At 38.9% G+C, this 19,931-nt stretch overlaps 1 protein-coding gene across 2 annotated transcripts; it reads left to right on the top strand.

The window, feature by feature from the left end:
- The first annotated feature begins 977 nt into the window (after positions 1-977).
- On the top strand, positions 978-19,841 carry slc16a5a (solute carrier family 16 member 5a). 2 transcript variants are annotated; one of them, XM_072373338.1, is made up of 4 exons: positions 978-1,415; positions 6,439-6,582; positions 7,851-8,690; positions 15,057-19,841. In XM_072373338.1, exons 1-4 carry the CDS (start codon positions 1,298-1,300, stop codon positions 15,329-15,331), a joined length of 1,377 nt encoding a protein of 458 aa, XP_072229439.1. In that variant the 5' UTR covers positions 978-1,297; the 3' UTR covers positions 15,332-19,841. The 2 variants fall into 2 exon arrangements, with proteins under 2 accessions (XP_072229439.1, XP_072229438.1); XM_072373337.1 differs by having other exon boundaries at positions 980-1,664.
- The last annotated feature ends 90 nt before the right edge of the window (positions 19,842-19,931 follow it).

Here is a 19,931-nt window from a genome sequence, read left to right as displayed (position 1 = left end):
ACTTTATTTGAACAGCTATGTTATATGCAGGTGTCCACATGTCGTATCTTTGGCCACAGAGGACACAGGACTTGTATTCTTGGTAAAATAATCCTAGAAGATGCTTCTCTGCTCAGTCGTTGGTATTTGTGGAAATAGAGTGTCTTTTGGGTTTTGTTTTACAGGAACATCAGCACAGAGGGCCATTCATTCATTGGTTTTCACATGCTCATGTTGGTCTTGTGCTACCAGATTCTCTTTGTGTTCCCACTGGCATGTTTGACCTAAGATTCGTCAGACCTCCTTTTTAATGCTGAATTGCAGGAATAAAGTCATGTATGTTCAGTCACTCTCTGGTTTTTAAATGCTGATATGTGATGGCCTTACACAGGAAATGTGCTTGACATGCTGTAGTCCCTGGGGGTTTACATACTGTAAAGAAGATTTGCAAAGAAAATAAAGGCTTTACTTGTGATTCGGAAGTTCTTCACTTAATTTGATACTGTAACTAAGTTTTTCTATGGTTTCCTGCACCAACTGCCGTTAATCCACCTGTTTGCTAAGTGATTTGGACAAATACAGCAAGAACCAACAGCTCAAAACAATATGCATCTAATTTTCTAATGAGGATGAATTTACTAGCAAAGAACTGTCAGAGCAGAGGGTGAACCTCCTTTGATTAGTTCTCCTTGTCCCCGGCTAAAAGCTGCTCTCAGCAGCATAGCAGAATAGCTCTTAAAGGGAAACTTGTTGTCCCATTTCAGAGGCTCCGAGAGCTGAGATTACATCCAGTGGAACATTATCAGGCATCCAAATCTCCAGAATAGACTTCCGCTAGAAAAGGGATGAAAAAGCTCTGCATCATATGTAAAACTAAAGTAAAGTATTTCTATATTCGTTATCTGTATTCAACATATCTTTTTGATAATAACTGGCCAATCAGCTTGTCTGACGTGCTGGTTTAGGGCTTCTGAACCATTGAAGTTTAACATTTAACATATTACATTTAATCCTTTGTGGGGCACAAATGCTTGATTACATATCAGTCCATCCAATAGCTGAGACATTTCAACATGACGTGGGAGTTTAGTGGTTTAGACGTCTCAGTCTGGGCTGAAGTCTAGCCCCTACAGCCTGACTTTACATCTCATAAAAACCACCTCTTCTTCTGCTCCAAACAACCTGATAAATGTTTGTTTTTTTTATGGTTACAGGTCTCCTTAAAGGACGCAGCAAGTTGCAGTGACATGGGCAGCAAAAGTGATTACATACCCAGTAGAGCTAACACAGCAGCCTTGCCTGTGCTGCCAGTCAGAAAATGACTCAGAGAAATGGAATCGGGGGCTCGAGTGATGAGCGTCTCCACTCGGAGGCCTGCAAGGCTTTCGAGCTGGCCAACGGTACTGAGCACGAGGAAGTGCAGGAGCCCAGTGAATGTGAGTCCGAGGAGAGGGGGCAGGGGAGTGAAAGCAGAGACTCTGGGGCTGCAACTGGAGCAGTCACGGCTCCAGATGGCGGTTGGGGCTGGGCGGTGCTGGTTGCCACCATCATGGTCCTGGCTTTGACCTTGGGGTTCCCCTCCTGTGTGGGAATCTTCTACACTGACCTGCAGAATGAATTCCAAGCCTCCAACAGCGAAACCTCCTGGGTGCCCTCCATCATGACGTCAATGCTTCACGCAGGAGGTAAAGCAGAGAGACCGGGACAGTTGTCTTTCAGTTAAATTTCAACTTTATTATGTGTACTCATTACATATTACTTGGCCTTTTTAAGCCTGCTTTGCTAATTTAAATGTAACTAACCTTTAGGGCTTTAGATATATTTAGTGGAACTAATTACAAAATATTACTTGGATGTTTTTTTTATAACATATAACTTGTGTTTTCCTTTTATTCCCCTAGCGGGATACATTCAATTTGTACCTGCTGTTATCCTGGGAAGGCGTAAAAGCAGAGAATGAGGATTTGAGGGTGTTTTATCTGTCTTGCTGTGTTTATGTTAGTTTAGACAAGATTATTTCTTGAGAAACTGCACCTCATTTAGTTCCCACAACCCACAGTTCATGTTTACAGAGATGTGCGAACCTTAAAGTGACAAACAAACCCTCTTTCAGCACACGTTACACCAGGCTTAAGAGCGTAATTTAATACAGGTAAACCTTAAAGGGACACCGTGTGGCTTAGAAAAGATGAGATCGCACCTTCATTCCTTACAAAATGAAAAGTTGAACTCAGAAAAATAAAGTTCACCCTTCATGAATCCATAAACTCGGGTTTTATTGCTACAACTGACCCAGTCAATGAGCTAATGATGCTAATAACTGATCTTAGTAAGTTAGTTTCCCAACCTCTGCACAACTTTGTGCTATCGTTACACCAGTGTCTGAATACTTTTAATTTAGAACTAATATTACATTAGTTTTTTTTTAGAAAAATGTTGAATTAAACAGTTTGATTCAGACTCTTAAGCCATAAAATATAACTTCTCATAGGAATCAAACCTCTGGGGCTTTTCCGTAACACCGCTGTAACAGACTAATGAAGCATTTAATATTCCTTTTCTCATGTCAGAAAAGGGCTCTATACTGTAGCTTTTGCCGTTAATTCTGTTTTCATCAGTTATGGCCACGGTTGTTTATTCAGTGAAAGATATCATATCACACCTAATAGTTGTTAATAAGGAGTGCTTTGTGAAATGCTGAAGCTATGAGTGTCGCATTTAGCCTTTTGCAATCATTGTTTAGAACCAGAAATGACCATATTTGAACATTCAGAGCCACCTATTGGCAGAGGTGGAGTCTATTTTTATAAATAAAATAATTATTGTGTTGTCATTATCCTTAGAATCAAGCTGTTTGTATCCAGAGATGCTGCTCGTTGTTTGCCATTTTGCACTGCTATAAAATACAGGAGCTCAGAAGGTACAAAACAAACACTGGCTCTAAGGCTGACCTTTTATTGTGTTTTTGAAACCAGTTTTTCAGAGTTTTGGTGTGGATTTGGGGGTGTTCAGTTGTCTGCAATCCACAGTTTGTGCCTCTGGATGTGACTAAAGTCAACACACGGCACCTCTAAATGTCTCCGGTGATAACAGCGACTTCTTAAAACTTGCAGTCGTAACAGAAACCCAGACTTTATTTTTCCAGTTAAATGTTAGTCAGTAGCAGTGAAACCTATGGGGTCGTTAGTATGAACAACACAGCACTGACACATTTGCAGGGGAGTAAATAGGTCAATGATATGTCAAATTCCTTTGTGTGTGGCCAGGAAATTACGTAGGAGCATGAAAGAATTTTGCTGATTTCATGAAAATTTTGTAGTTTTCCTTTCTCTGTCCAGGATATTATTCACAAAAAGTCTATCAGTCTGGTTAGTGATGTCTGCATCCTTTTTCCTATAATGGTTAAATACAATCTTTATGGGTGGGAAAGGTCCTTTAAAGTCAGTAAAGAGAAAGAAGATAAATGTTCGTCATTGTGGTAAGTTTGTGTAGCAGAATGTAGATTTATGACCAGAAGTTTTATGTGCTGCTACATTTTGCTGAGTGTGATCAGTGCAGCCAATTTCTTTGTAAGTTTCCCGATAGAAGCATAAAAAAATTCAGAAGAACCCCTGACTGCAATGTTTTTTTAGTCTCAGTCCTCATCTCAGTCCTGGGGTCTGGTCAAATCGTCTGTTTTGCCCAGGAGCCGTCCTAATGGAGTGAAACGACCCGGAAGTATCGAAGCAGCTGTTCGAATTCCCCGTGTGCTAAGGAAAGGAGCTCAGATGTTTCCTTAATTATCTCCGTTAGCATACGATACACTGGACCATCCTTGATGAGAGAAATTAGATTATTTGTCCCATAATTCCTTGCTGTGACAACTTCATCCAGTCATTTTAACTGTTATTCATGTGGATAAATATGAAGACATGATGGCGTGTTTGAGCAGCCTTTGCCAACAATATGTTTTCCTTCCTTCTTTAGTGATGAACCTTAATTATAAGATATATAATATAACTTCCATGTAACAATGTGATGGGGTTGCATTTTAGGAAGTATCTAAAGCACTTTTTGTTGAATATTTATTGAGCCTCTGTAGCTTCAGTGCTGCAGACCCACGTCGCAGCTTAGTGTTAAGCCTGGTTCTTCAGTCCTTCAGAACCAGCTTTCCTCATGACATTTACCAACAAGGTATCAGGACATTCTTTAATTATTCTACCAGACCCCAGGAGATTGTGGTCATTACATGGATTAGCAACATTTTCTGAAAGGATTTCTTGGTGACAGGTGTAGTGGGAGGAAAAGTGAACCCTTCAATTCTGAGATTTTCTGTCAGGACATGAATAAATTGTATCTGGTCCTCATCAGGTCTTAAAGCTCTTAAGTTGTCACTATCACCTCCTCTTTTATAGAGATGCTCAAACTCACTGCAGCACCCGGTTGCTATTTATTCTCTTTATTAAATTATATGGAAGAAGCAAGGGTGGACTCTAATAATAAATGAATAAATAATGACACAGTGTAATAAATCCTGTGTTCTTATCATCTGAGGTTGTATTTATGTCATGTTAAGACGTGGTCAGGACCAGATTATTTTTATTAGGTGATATGTAAAACCTTAGACCTGAAAGAGGATGTCTTTTCTTTTTTAAATGACAATAAATGATATGATTTCATCTATAAGATGAAAAGAGATGATGAACATACCTCCTGTGTTTTATCTCAGCATCATCAGAATGACTTTGTAACGTTCCTGATTCACTTTCTACCACTTTTTTACTCCCAACAGCAGCCACAAAAACTGACATGCGTTGTAATATCTATTTAAAAGTTTTTAAATTTTTGATTAAAGGAAGTTTTCCATTCACATTTAATCTGTGGGTGGTGCTCAGTAATCACTCTTTCTATCGGAGGAATCTCGTGGTCACACCAAAACAATTTGTACCGGTCTGTGCCGTCACAACGCCATTAAACCTAAATTGCTCTCCTTCTGCGTTACTTCCTGCATTTCCTGATGGGTTTTGTCTTTATTAAGATGCACAAAGCTACCACCTCCCTGCCAGGTTTGAGTTGAAGAATCTTTTCAGAGAACAGCAAGTGAGCATCAGGCGACCTGAAAGTAAAGCATAAACATGGAACTTTTGGCTTTTGCATGTGGATCTCTGTTGCTTTCCACGTACTCTTCAAATCTCTTTAAATCTCTTTAAAAAAGTTCAATGTTCAAAAATTGCTTTTTTTTCTCTGTTGTTTTTACTTAACGATTGTGCAGATGTGCAACATGTTGTGCTTTTCTGCTTCTTCTCTCTTGGGGTTCTGGTTGCAAGTGATGTGGGATATTCTCCCTGTTCCTGAAAATAAATACACTCAACGATAAGAGGCAACATGATAGTGCAACACCTGGGTTTCAGCTGCAGTGCAAGACAGTGTTTTCCCTTTATTCTGACTTGGTGGTTTCTATAACAAAAGCTCTGCCAAAGAAAAAGTCCCTGAGGCCTCTGAAATGAATCCTGTTTGTGTTTCAAAGCATTTAAAAGCAAAACCAGAGCATTACAATGACATTAAAAGCCCATTTTAGGCCGTATGGGCCTGAATTATTATAGAAAGGGTAATGAAATCAGAAAACACTTGAAAGAATAATTCCAAACTAATCCTTTAATTCTGTTTCTGTCTGACAAAACTAGAAGTACACAGAGTACCAGGACAGGAGTATTTGCAGATCTCATGGCTTTTGGGGACAAGAATGCTTTGATCTTTTAGATTATTCAGGGCAGAAAGAAATGTGGCAAGAACTTCAGGTTTATCTTCATTAATCTGCACAAAGCAGTCACCTCCTTTCCAGTTTTATCAGCTGAACAATCGACTTATTGCGATTAAAACTGTAATATTTCATGACCTAAAACTGAAGCGTCGACATGACCTTAAACAATTAAAGATCTGTATTAACTGCAACGTTTTCAAGCACCCTGACGCTCTTGTGTTTGACTCAGTTAAGGTCTAATTATTAACCACATTGATATCTTCCTTCCCTGTTGCCCCACAACAAAGTCAGACTGAGTTAAATTTAACCCCCCCCACCCTCTCCGTGACATTCACAGAGACTTCCTCCTCACCCACAGGTTATTTATGAGAACCAGTTGACCAATATGAAACGCTATAAATGTTAAGTTTGCTCAGGCCAGTAAATCGGCGTGGTTACGTAACAAAATCCTGTTAAACTGCGAGTTGTACACACCAAAAGCAGCTGAATGAAAGGTGTACTGTGTGCATACATGGGTGTGAAACCACAAATCACAGAGCAAACATGCTTTAAATCTGCTGTCTTTTTGAAAGGTGGTTCAGCCGTTACAGATTACAGCTGAACAAGTTATGTGAAATGGGCCACAGCACTAAGAAAACAGCCTCTCTTCTGCCTCGTAAGCCTCGACTCACTTCTGCTCTGGTATGCATCAAACTAAGAGCATTAAATTTGTTCCACAGGTCCCTTTTGTAGCGTGCTGGTGGAGAAGTTTGGCTGCCGAGCGACGGTCATGTTTGGCGGAGTCCTGAGCGGGGTTGGAATGACTGCCAGCTCGTTCACCCGCTCCATCACCGAGCTTTACATCACGGCTGGGGTCGTTACAGGTCGGCAAACACACGGTGGATTTATCATCACAGCTGACACCTGATGGCCATGGCAACACACAGATGTCCATTACTAGCAGATGCAGTCAGAAACCAGCTTTCAGATAACTGTAAATTCAAAGTTGCTTTTCATTGCATTCCCCTGAAGCTCCCCAAAAAAATCACTTAATGCAGCTTTAAACATGAAAGTCCCCATGAAATCACACTCAAAGTTTAAGTCCTGTGATGCATACCATGTCTCCTATTCACCAACAAAGTAATTTTTAGATATATTTAGAAGTATTTTAGGGTTTTTGTAGATCTTGAAAAGCAATGAAAAATCCTCACGACTCATCCTGCACTAAGCGGCGTTTATCAGGTTTACTTGAGGTTTGCGTCCAATGAAACGCTTTCTTGAATTTCAAATATCAGTAGAGCTGATATGGATTGGTGTGCAGGGTCTGAGCTGACCAATGAGAGCAAACTAGGCCTCTCAGGAGGTGGTGTCCTTACGAGCTTGTGATTTTATATGATAACAGCACTCCGTTAGCCATCTCATAGGATCTGTAACTACAAAGAAATTCAACTTTAAGGTCCAAGAGCGCCTATTTTCACATTTTCTATCTGTTGAAATGAAACCCTCTCCAAAGTGTTTCCTTGGACATATAATTGATGTATAACCCTGAATAAAAGATAATTTATCAACAGTTTTTTTTTTCTCTAGTTAATGACTGGCTTGAAAACATTTGATTTAATGTGATTCTATGGAGACTTTAAAGAATGATTCCAGTTTATAACAGCTTGGCTGTGATTTTCATAGTAATGGATATTCATTGTACTTGCTTTGGGAGTGAATCAGGAAAATGTGATAAATCTAAATACTTTAGTTCACAGAGTGATGTTTGCAGACTTTTTTGATATTATTCAAATCTTTTTCCATAGATTCCGTTCCCATATTAGTTTATCTGCCTTGGAGGTTTGTTAAAATCTAAATGTGATGGACTGAGTTTTTCTTTATTGCTTTGGTTCCAGTAAACTGATTTTAGACCAAGATTTGAAAGATGGTGTTTTTTCAAAGCTTTTTCCTCTTTATAAAGACACTTTTCAGTCATTTTGAGCCTTTAAAGGATAGTAACAGGTGGGGGTAGAGAGCAACAGCAAAAAGGTCTGAGTTGAAGGTGAAACGTAAGCAGTAAGCAGAAAGCCTTTGGTGCATATTTCTTTAATCTTTGTAGACAATCTCTGCTTTCTCTGAAGGTAAACGTGATTGTGTTCTTGCATTGTTACAGGACTTGGTTTCTGCTTCAGCTTCCAACCAGCTGTGACCATTATGGGACACTACTTTGTGCGCCGTCGTGCGTTTGCCAACGCCATGTCCTCCACGGGTACAGCGTTGGGACTGTGCACTCTGCCTTTCCTGGGAAACTACCTCCACACAGAGCTCGGCTGGAGGGGAAGCTTTCTTGTTCTGGGGGCCGTGCTGCTGAACTGCTGCGTGTGTGGAGCTGTGATGAGGCCTCTTCAGCCCAACAAGCATCGCGGCCAGCCACTGATGAACCACGGACCCCCTCCTCCAGACCAGCAAAGTGAGAAGAAGAAAAAAGGGATGGTGAGGACTATATGGAATTGCCTGTTGGCCTCGTTGAGAAAACACATGGCGTTCGATCAGTTCTGCAACAACCCGCGTTACTGTGTGTTTGCCATTGGCATCACCTGGATGATGCTCGGGTTTGTGGTGCCCTTGGTGTATCTGGTTCCTTACGCCACAGCATACAACATGGATCAGAGCCGGGCTGCGCTGCTGCTCTCCATCCTGGGGATCGTCAACATTTTGGTGCGGCCACCGTTTGGCATCATCTTCAACATGCCCTGGTTTAAAGGGCGACATATTTATGTATTTGCCTCAGCTTTGCTGGTCAATGGGCTCAGTAATGGAATCTGCTGCATCGGGCCCGGCTTCAATGTACTGCTGTCTTATGTAATCATGTACGGGCTTTCAATGAGCGTGGTGGGGTCCCTGATGTTCACCGTCCTCATGGATATAGTAGAGATGAGACTCTTTCCCTCTGCTCTGGGTCTGCTCGCTGTGATGGAGAGCATCACCCTGCTGATTGGACCTCCACTGGCAGGTAATGTGAACAAAGGGAGATTCAGAGCACAGATAAGAATATGTAGATGGAGTTTCTTTCAGCAAACAGTTTTGCAGATTTACAGATAATGTTTTATGTAGAAAGTTCATAGGACCAGATAAGCATAAATAAGTATAACCAAATGTTCAGAAACTCACTGAAGGTTCATTGTGTACCAGAAGATCTGAGATTTAAAGATTTATAAAAACCAACAGCAATTTAAAATCAAGTCTTTGATGGACAGGAAGCTGGTGTAGAGACCTCAGATGGAGTGACGTGATTCACTTTTCTGGTCTTAGTGAGCAGCAGCGTTCTGATCCATCTTTTAACTTTATAATTCCTGATGAAGTTCAGGTCTGAGTCCATAATGACACACAGATTTCCTCTGTTTTGACTTTGTTTAACTAAAAAAAATCTGTGTCACCAGTACTTGGATAGATAAGCTCGCATTTTTTAAGATGAACTTTGGAACAGGTTTTGTTTCTTTTTATCATTTCATCTGCTTTTATCTCAGCCTAAAGAATTTCCTCCTTGAAACACTTTAACTCTCAGGAGTCTGTGCAGGCATCACGAATCACGCACAGAAGTATATTTTTCATCACTTCACATAGTATACGTTTGTGATGTATATGGTGGGTTTTGAGATTTACCGAGCTTATGATCGGTCCACAAAGGCAGCACGCACCACCTTCTCTGACGTTTGTTACAGACTCCGAAGGGTTAAGTGCAGAATATGAAATCCACAGCCTTCTTTTTCTGTAACAATACAGCTCAAACTCTCAGACTGATGCTAAAACGAGACTTCAGAGCTGTATAGAAGCCAGATTAAGTGGGTATTTTTAGAACCAGCATCCCTCTTTGTGTTGCTAAACTTCTGCTGCAGATTCATTTGGACAGACACAAAAGACACAAAACATGAGAATTTGACACTAAAAGCTCCATAATTGCAGATGAAACATATACAGCTTATTATCCTCAGGACTGATATTCCTTTTAAGTTTTTCAGCCTGAGGAAATTGACCACCTTTTAAAGAAAAGCATGCAGTGAGTCTGTGATCCATCATAGAGCTTTACAGATCTATCAGCTAATTTACCTGAATGATGTAAATATTTCAGGACAAACTAACTGAAAACTTACATATTAGCTCAGATTCTGTTACTTCTAATGGATAGTTGACTTCAGTAACTTATATTTCACCATAAACACAACAAACTGGAGCCCTCTGTGCAGCTCCTGTGCACTTTGTTTCTTGCATACTCATCACATCTGTGAAGATGCTTTCCCATTTTGTAGTGTTTTATAAAGTTCCTCTGAGCTTCGATCAGCAGCGTTTCTAGAGTTTTTCTGCCCTGAGCCAGTGGCAAAAACACACTGAACCACTAAACAGCACAGTTCATCTATGATTGCATGTTCTCCTGTGCATGTCTCCACTTGTGGGTTATGTGATTGGCAACATGCTGCAAAGGCAGCTGTTTCTGCAAATGTCAGCATGTTTTCCGTAAACATGGATGGTTACATGGTGGACAAAGGAAATGAGTGTGTGGAGCAGTGACTAGCAGCAGAGTGGTGAAAGGGCAGAGGCTCTGCCTCTGGGCTCAGATGACAGTTATGCTCTGCATGTTTATCTGGCAGCTTCTTAAGGCGAGCAGTGATAAAACCACAGTGACGGGGCACAACAGGATCAGTTCACACATGCAGGACATCTGACCTGCCTCGCGTCTGGTCGTCATCAATAATATGAAAATGATTAGCTCAGTTTATGGTGTCTTTTTGGAAATAAACATCCTATTTTTCTGGGAAGCTGTCATAGAAAAGAGGGACGTTTTTAAAAGATGTAACTTTTTGTTTTGCTGCTAAGAACTACTGTATATATTTGGTACTATTACACGGGAAATAGAGGAGGACACTTTCCACTACACCTTTGTGCATTTAAGACGATCAATAACTGTCCCCAGACACTTTGACTGATGGTCCCCTAAAACAAAGACATATTGCATGGTTATTATCATCTCCTTTAGGTGTGAAAAGTTCCCGAGGTTATGATTTATACAAGGAACCAAATAATCACAGCTGCGGTTACAGCTTTACTTGGCAAGTTAATTGGACTACCCTCCTTTGCCCCAGTATATTTACAGTTGGGAGGGGAATCAATTTGTTGACCAAAGCATATCTGACACAGAAACACTCTGGACTGTGTAGGTCAACATGTAAGTACAGGTGAATTCACTGCACAGACGTTGTCTTTAAGTTACAAGAATGGTGATTTTGTCAGATGAGGCTGCGGTTATAAAATCAGGATTTTATTACAGCAGAGCGACAGTCTGGAAATGCTTTAAGCAACCAGGTCTTAAAGGTCTGATTTTCAGTCACTAACAGATCATTGGTTAAAGAATGCTACTTCACTGCTTGTTTTTTTAATAATAATTTTTATTTGTCCTGCGTTCTAGTTTATTTTTCGTCTCTTGTTTTTCGTCTGATGTTAGCCTTGTTTTTTGGAATTCCTGGATTTCTTTTTTGTTGCATAATCTGCTCCTTAGTTAGCTTAGTTGTTTCCTTTTTAGTTAATTACCATTAGCTTTACTTCCTACTGCCTTGTTTCAAACACTGAATAATTCACAACTATGGGAATATGTGCCATGTGAAACCGGCTCAGTGCAGTTATAGTTAAACTCATTGCAGGCTGTGTGTCATGTTACCATGGGAACTGTACAGTCAGTTGATGAGTCGGTGTGGGTTGTAGGTGTTTAATATTATTCATTAGTCTTAGTCTGAGTAAGTCTATGTAAGATATTCAATTAAATTTGATTTGAGCTTGAGGAGGCTTTATTTCAGAGGAAAACCCACTTCTTCAGGTTAAATCATACTGCCTGTCTTTGCTGATGCATGTTTTAGGTTTTGTTGAGTCGAGCAACACAAAGAAAGTCAGGCTGCCTGGTAAACTCTTTGTTTATTGTCTTCACCTGTTGTTATTTAGTCTTTTCCTTACCTCGGTTTACTTTGTTCTCTGCAAGATCCTCGTTTTTTTCACTCATTCTGTCCTTTTTAGATGTTCTTGTCTTTGTTTCAAGCTCTTATCCTGTTCTATTTCCCATTTAGTTTGAATGTTTGCTGGATTTTCTGCTATAGGACTCCCTGTCTGTGCCGTGGCACCTTGAAACTCCCAGTTACTTCAGAGATTAACTTACATGCAGTTAAATGAGCAGGATTATCTGAAGGAGGATCTGCATGCAGACATGCAGGAGACAGATGCTTATCAAAGAGTTGGAAGAGTGGGGAATTAACGATTCATAAGATGACAAATAACGCATAAAACAGACCAATATGTACATGTATACACAGGTTGATGACGCATGAAAACAGGTGAGGAGCAATCAACATAAACAGGACACTCATATGCCAGCTCATATGTGCACATAAAAAAGATTATTCATGACACATCCACACAGAATCCATCATGTCTAAAACAAAATTGAAAGGAAGTAGTTCTTGTACTTGTATATTAATTAAAACTCAGAACGCATTGAAGAAAACTCATAAATAACCAAAATAATGTTGTATTCGATAAAAGAAGTCAACATCAACAGTGTTGCACAAGACAAATGGAACTGCAGCACGATGCAAACCTGCTTTGTCATGTTGATTATATTGTTTTTTGTTATTTCAGACCAGAGTTTAATTTGATGATTGTAACAGCTTTTTAATCATGTAGTGGAAGCTTTGATGGACCTATAATGTTTGCCTGGTGGCACCGATGAGCAGGCTGGACGAGTGTAGTTTCTGCTGTCAGCAGGATGTTCATGTCTTCAAGAGCTGGTGCATCCATGCCTGTCGCCATCTTTGCTTGTGAAGCAACCGACTAAAAGGGGAACAAGATTTTTTAGAATTAAACCGGAAGGAAGCTAAGCTGCATGAGATGAAAGATCCCAAACCAAAAGACAAAAAACAAAACCACAGACCATGAGCGGAAGTTACGTAAAAGTTTAGAACCAGTTGGTTTTCTCAAACTTGATGTGCATAAGAAACTATTTCCTCAGAAATCCAGCTAACTTTATTACATATCAGTTCATCAGTCATTGAGAATATAACTTTGAATCAATATTTTTCAGCTGGTGATCAGTTTATTTTGAACCGATCACATAAAGTCAAAACTGCTTGATAATCGGATCATGAGCTGGCTTTGATTTATGCTTCCAGTGTTGTGTCATTAATCAATAATCTTCATTCATACAGCTCTTTTCTTAACATTTATCACAAAGTAGCACAAGCAGGAGATGAAAATATTCACATAAAAACAAAAACAACTCAACTCTGCAATGGCACATATAAAATATAGCGGGGCAGTATTCCAATCAGCCAATAAGCGTCTAACTCAAAGAGTCCAGGTGAATCAGGTAAAAATATGTTTTAGGAAGAAGTGTAAAAGAGGTCGCTGACTGCTGACCCAGCTTCTATGCACCTTGTTGCATAGTTTGAATGCTCCATAACCAGCTGAAACTCTACCTGAAGATCTCTATCTACACACAGCCTCGTATGAAGGTGAGAAGCCACAAGTGGCTTTAAGATATTTACAGCTGTTACAGCTGGAAGTCAAAGCAAGCAGGTTTAAACAGGCCTGCTCGCTCCTGCTAAATCTGCTGAGTTCTTTAGAATCTGGAGCTGATTTTTGGTTTTGCAACAGTCGATGAGAGAAAGCATGTAATTTGGTTTGTTTGTCAGTAAATGGTGGGGGGTGTTTTTCGAAAGATTTCCTTGCTGATAAAAACATGACTGCACATGTTTTGAGATGTGCTGCTCCAGATTGGGACTTATGTCAAATCAAACACTGAGGTTCCTTGCTGGCAACAAATTAGAATTATCTAAGGTTTAGTTTTGGAACATTTCTGCACAACAAGTGTTTAACATCTTGAAGGCAGTCATAGAGTGAACTCGCACTGGGATGTGAGGCCCTAATTGATGAATATAGCTGAATGTTATCAGCATAACAGTAATAAGAAACTGACCCCTGAGGGCCACCATATTTTACAGAAGAGAAGCTAGACCAGTGGTTATTGACCAAACTCAACATTTTTTTATTAGATAAGGTGGATGAATGCTGTACCAGACACACCTCCCTGTGCATCGGTCTCTGTAAGAGGATGTTGTGAGAAAAGAAAAAAAGAAAAACAACAACACAGAAATAAGCATTTTACACATCTGTAAAAAAAAAAAAAAAAAAGAAGAAGAAAACAAATGAGGGAATATCCATAGAAATATCTAGATAAATGTGAAGACAAATACCTTAAAGAATAAAGATTCAGAATAACAAAAGATTATATAAATGTGAAAATATAAAGACAAATTACAAGAGGAATTGATAAGTGTATAAAAGAATATCTAAATGTTGACAAGAAAGACAAATAAAAGAATAGATAAGTATAGAAACACTTGTGGAAATATGAAATTAAATAGATAAAACAATGAATAAATGTGGAAATGTAAATATAAATAGCTAAAAGAATAATGAATGTGGAAATTTATAGATAAGTACCTAAAAGAATGAATAAATGTGAAAAATGAAGACAAAACAGCTTTTAAACAGTTAAAAGCTCTTTGTTAATGTAATATAAATAGAGATTTGGCAAATACAGTGTATATTTCTTACTTAAGATATGTTCAGAAAGAGTTGGATGTATAGTTAAGATGAGATGAAGTGCTGTAGATTTCGCAAATTCTTTTCATAAAAAAATCTTACTCACGCTCAGGCCAAAGCTAGAAGGAGCTAGAAAGAAAATAAAAAGTGATGAGCAGTTTAAAAAATTAAACTGAGGATAGAAAAATTGGATACATATGAATGAATTAGATTCTTCTTTTTTTAAAATCATGAAAATGAAATGTAAAGAAAGATTTATAGCAATTTACATGCATGTAACAGAAGATATTTGAAAATAAAAATATAATAGATATAAACCTAGATAAAGGTTAAGATAGACTAAAATGCTTTTATTTGTAATTTCATATTTTCTTTTCATGTCTTCAAATGCATCTCTTAATTTTCATTTATATGTCTTCGTATTTTCTCATTTATTTTCTTATTATTTTACAAGATTTACTCTTTTTTGTGGTATATTCCTGTCATGGCACACAAAGGAACCAGGCCTGAGCATCAGAAATTAAGCACACTTAAAATAAATGGGTCATTTTCATACATATAAAGTTAGACCATCTAACTAAATGTCACAGATTTATTTTTGATCAATTAAAAGGAATCAAGGTACTGAAACTGTGCCAGTTAAAGCCATTAGTACTGTCATCCCGTCCAGTAGTACTAAAATACTTTTAACTGCTCAAAGAAAGTTAAAAACGCTCATTTTTGTTTCTTCTGACAGGAATCCTGGTGGACAGGACAGGGCAGTATTTCTTCGTCTTTGTTGCCTGCAGCGCTGTTGTTGCCTCTTCCGCCGTGTTCCTCATAGTGTCATTCTACTGGCTGGATAAAAAGGAGAAGAAGGCGTCACAGCAGGGTCAGCACGAGCCGGTAAGGCCCGACCCGGTGAGGCCCGTGGTGGACGTCTCTCCCGGCTGCCAGTACAGCAGCGTGCCCACAGAGGGCGACAAAGACAAGGCCTCGCCCAACGGGGCAGAGTACATCACCAGCGTCTGAACCTGCTAAACGCCGTGGGTCATCGTTGACAAACGGTCGGAAAGTTTTCAGAAATGATTCATAATATTTGGGGCAGCTTGCTTGGCAAATAGTTTGCACTGTTTGTTTAAAGTTACATACCAAAATTAACAGATGTGCTCTTACAAAAAACAATGTGATTGTACTGTTTATTACGAAATGCTGCTGATCTTATTTACATGATCACACAATCTGTCGCATATGAGCTTCAGTGTCTCATTTAATCAAGCCAAGATGTTTGTGAAAGAATTTAACTGAAAAAGATTTCTAGATGTTTGCTGGAACGGCGTTTCATTGGTGTGTTTGGTTATGAAGAGTAGGTGCAGTGACCTCGCTCATCAAAAAGTTAAACTATAAAGCTTTATTTTATATTTATCTAACAAACATCTGAAAACCAAAATGAACAGAATGTCGATATAAACCTATCACAGGAACCATGAGCTGTGGACTCCACTGTTAAAGTAAGTACATCCTGTGGAACATTTTGGCTTTTCCCTTAAAACAGTGCCTGTAGATAGAATTGGTATACATAAATTACAAGGAAAAGTAAGAATGTAAGTACACAGGATTGTCCCCTTTGCCAATCAGTCTCACTGAAATCTTCTAACACTCTTCCATGTTAAATTCCCTCAAGGTTTCCTTGCATGTAATGCTGGTTTGAAATCCCCATATAGCATTTTTGTGAGATTCAGTCGTCCCACAAACATCTATTTCTTCTCTGATGATCCAGTTTTCTGTGGATTTGTTGCTCCGCTTTGGGTCGTTATCAGTTCAAACTTCGAGTTCAACTCCAACTTTCGCAGAAGAAGCCACTTGTTATCCTGAAGCACTTTGACATTCATGCTGGGTGACTGACAGCTGCCCTAAGGCAGCGAATCAATACCAAACCATAACACTTCCACCACCGTGCTTCACAGCTGGTGTGCAGGTATTCTCCACAATGTGGCCAGACAATCCTTACTTTAATTTGTCTTTCCAGAACAGGTTATTCAAAAAGACCTGGTCTTGTTTCCTTATTGTTTCACTGGAACATTTCCTTGTCCTGTTCAGCAGTGTACATTGTAAACATTGGGCTGCACATGGCACCTTGATTGTTTTCATCCGGTCTGTTCTTAGACTCACGTGTTTTATCTCATTCATCAGGCTGACGTTTTGATTATGCAGCGGCTCTACATCCTATCAACATGTGGAAGCTCTAACAAAGACTGAAGAAACACGATCAATGAATCAATCAAACCTTCTTTGACAATCAGAATGTGTCAGAAAGGACTGACACATGGGAAGGACAGTCAAAACCTTAAATCAATCCCAGAGCTTACAAAAGTAAGGTTGTTGTTTTATTAAATAAAAAAGATTATGTTACTCTCTGGGAAATATATGAATGTAAAGAAGATTAAGTTAAGGCTAACAATGACAATGAAAAGAAGAATAAACACTATAAAACCTAATTAAGAATAATTATTTTAATTATACTGCAATTCAATATAAATATATTGTTAAAGAGCATATATGTATTTTAAATATACAGTAAAATATATAATTTAAGAGTTGTTATTTATGGAAATTGACTTCCAGGTGTCTGTATCGTGGACCATCAAAAGTGGGAAGTTTGTTATGTTTCCTTTAAGGTGTATTTAGGCTCATCAAAACAGTTTAAAGGAAACCCTGGAAAGACCTAAAAAATGACAGAACATACAATCAAATAAAGAGATTTTTTTAGCAGAACTTCTTGTCATCTGCAGTTCAATCTGGATTTAAACCAGGAGCGTATATACAGTCAGCTCATGTCCTTTAATCAACCCTTAATAATTGTATAAGAGCAGTGAGCTGTAATGTGCATTTTGCCTTTTATTTTGCCAATTTTGTCAAAGCGTCAGATGAAATCTGCAGCCTACATGTATCTGACTGATGTACAATTTTCAACACTGAATTGTGACTCTGCTGTATTTGGACTTGGACTTTGGCTGTTGCACTTTTCTGATGAATCTGGGCTCCGTCAACAGCCCTGTGGTTCTCCTAACAGGAGAATTTCTTTTTATTTCAACGGGATACATTTTGGAAGTGGGGTGGTGTGAAGTACTCGTAGAAGACAACGATCAGAGCGCTCTCACTTTGGAGAATGAAGCTAAGCTAAAAGCTGCTCAGAACAGAACCAACAAAAGAGCGACTTTTTCATCAAGTGAAGCCTAAAAAATTTTATCAGACAGTTGTTTACTTGGTCAGCACATTTTCTCAACAGCAGAACATCTGTGTAGCACCACAGCCTGGGTTGCAACATGTGGCAGCCTGGGCCGAGTTACGCAGAGCCAGTTCACGTGAATGTCTGATGCAAAAATTACATAATATATAGCGTTTGATTGAGAAACTATGAGCGTTTTGAGTTTTAGATGGCGAAACATTTCCTCTTATCATGACTTTCTTCTGTGTAGTTTTAAGCTTTATCAGTAATCGTGGTTCTCCAAACTGAGAGCGCTCTGACTGTTGTCTACTGCAGGTAAGATATGGAGGGTTTCTCAAAGTTAAGGATGCTTTGCCAGTAGGACGGGTCCTTCTATGTTAAGACAAGAAAAGAGTCCTTCCTTGCATTTGAAAAACATATAAGGTAACAGTCCTAATGAGTGAGCAAACATCCCGTCACTTACACACACCCCACAGTTGAAAAATGGCTTTTAATCAGCTCGTGTCTGTCGACTGGCTGCCTACAAGCTGTTTATATTGTCAAATTTATACTTAACTGTCTTTTAATGGGACACCTTGCAATGCTAGAAACTACATACGGACAACAAATATGTGAAATCAAACAGATCTCTCTAATGTCTGCAGCGTCTCGGACATTTTGGATTGTTGGTGTCTTGAGAAAATTGAGCATAGACAGAAGCATCCTTGAAATTTCACAGAATGAAGGGACTAGAGCAGTCCTTCTGCTATATTTGATGATGTCGCATCCTAGAAACGGCAGCCACTGAGGACCCTTCAATGACTCTGAATAATCATAAATACTTCATAAAACAAAAATAAACTCAAATATCCCTGTAAGAATAGTAAATTGAGAAACCATACTGATGTCGTCTTGGAAATCAAAGTTCCTGTTCTTTATTTCTCCAGGTTGGAGATCAGAAAATTCAAGTTGTTGTATTTATCAGCCTGCCAATAAAACTCTAATTAGTTGATAATTTGTTACTTGGAGCGTAAAGTCCCAGACATAAAACAGCGCAGCTGTGTTGGATTACAGCAATGCTCCAGTGACTTAAATGAAAACCCGTCAGAACTGTTCCTTCACACACTGATCAGGACTAAATCGTTATCACCCTCAGGTTTTATGTAAATGTTGGGTGCGCTCCTCAGCACAGCGGCACTAAAGCACAGGCTGTTTATCCTCTGTGTACCTTCGACTTATAATGCATGACATCCCAGCGTTAAAATTCAGCTGCTGTGATCGAGTTTGACTTATTTAAAAGCAAAGTACCATCAACCATCGGACCTTCCTGCCCTTTGGTTCAAACTAGAGATGTAGAGCTTCAAACATGCCTCACAATTACAAAGTTCATCAACAACATAAGGCTCAGTTATTGCCTAAAACCTCTGGCCATTTTTATTGAGTGTTACTTTAATAAGAGAGAATAGTTAATCTGTTCGGGACTATTTTCAGCTGCAGATGAATACGTTTGAATAGCAGCGCGTCATTCGGTGAACTTTGAAGACAAAACACTCAATTAGGTGAATTTATTGTTGGTTTTGGTTTTGGTCTTTTTGTGAGATGTGTTCACTGTAAGAACAATATACCAAATTAGCAGCCTTATCATTGAGTTTATTAACAGCTTAAAAGTAGTTTTACTCGGTTTCTGATGAGTCTGACCGCAGTGTGAAAAAGGACAGGCTGTTGTTGATCTCTGATTTCAGTATTAGTTGCTTTGCATCACTAAAGGTGTAAATGAAAAAGATTGAATCTTGTGTCATTCAGCGTTATATATAGAAAATGAAAATGTATAATAACAGCAAAATCATCGTGTTTTTTCTTCCTTCTCATTAGTCATTGCTTTTTAAAAGTGCCTTCACATAGCTGGTGTATTTCGCAAAGATGAATCACAGCCACGGTGTAGTTTCACGCTCTTTCAGGATCACAGATGATTTGTGTGTCGTTTCAACAGAGGTCTGAATCACTGACTGTTATGACTGAGGACTCAGCAGCTCATATGATCAAAGTTCTGACCTTGAAACTGAAATCTTCTTCATCTCCAATCACTTCTTATAAAGAATTAACACTGAGACGATCACATCTCTTGTGCAAGTTTGAGCAATGCCGTTAAACTAGCTGCAAGTGACTGAAAATTAAAACACACTTTTCTATTATCGAGTGTCAAAGAAAAGTTTAGAAATGGAGATTTATTTGTACTTTTTAGAGGCTTGTCTTGCTGTTGGCCAAATAATATCTTTATTATAAATTCTGTATTTATACTTTGATTGGGGGGGAATAAATGTTTGAATTTCAAAATAGCCTTTTGTGAACTTTTTGAGTGTGTCTGTGTTAACTCAAAGCATTAAACATCACTAACAGTGACACTGACTCTCTTATACTGATAAC

The sequence above is a fragment of the Leuresthes tenuis genome, unplaced genomic scaffold, assembly GCF_036924035.1.
Source record: "Leuresthes tenuis unplaced genomic scaffold, fLeuTen1.0.hap1 SCAF_20, whole genome shotgun sequence".
In the NCBI taxonomy this organism is placed as follows: domain Eukaryota; kingdom Metazoa; phylum Chordata; class Actinopteri; order Atheriniformes; family Atherinopsidae; genus Leuresthes; species Leuresthes tenuis.
This window is presented reverse-complemented; position numbering and strand designations above follow the sequence as displayed.

Bases quoted from the DNA above. Each gene is read 5' to 3' on its own strand.
- slc16a5a (XM_072373337.1), top strand. From the start codon at position 1,298: ATGACTCAGAGAAATGGAATCGGGGGCTCGAGTGATGAGCGTCTCCAC. The intron at 6,583-7,850 runs GTCGGCAAACAC...GCATTGTTACAG, and splicing joins CACGGCTGGGGTCGTTACAG to GACTTGGTTTCTGCTTCAGC. The intron at 8,691-15,056 runs GTAATGTGAACA...TTCTTCTGACAG, and splicing joins GATTGGACCTCCACTGGCAG to GAATCCTGGTGGACAGGACA.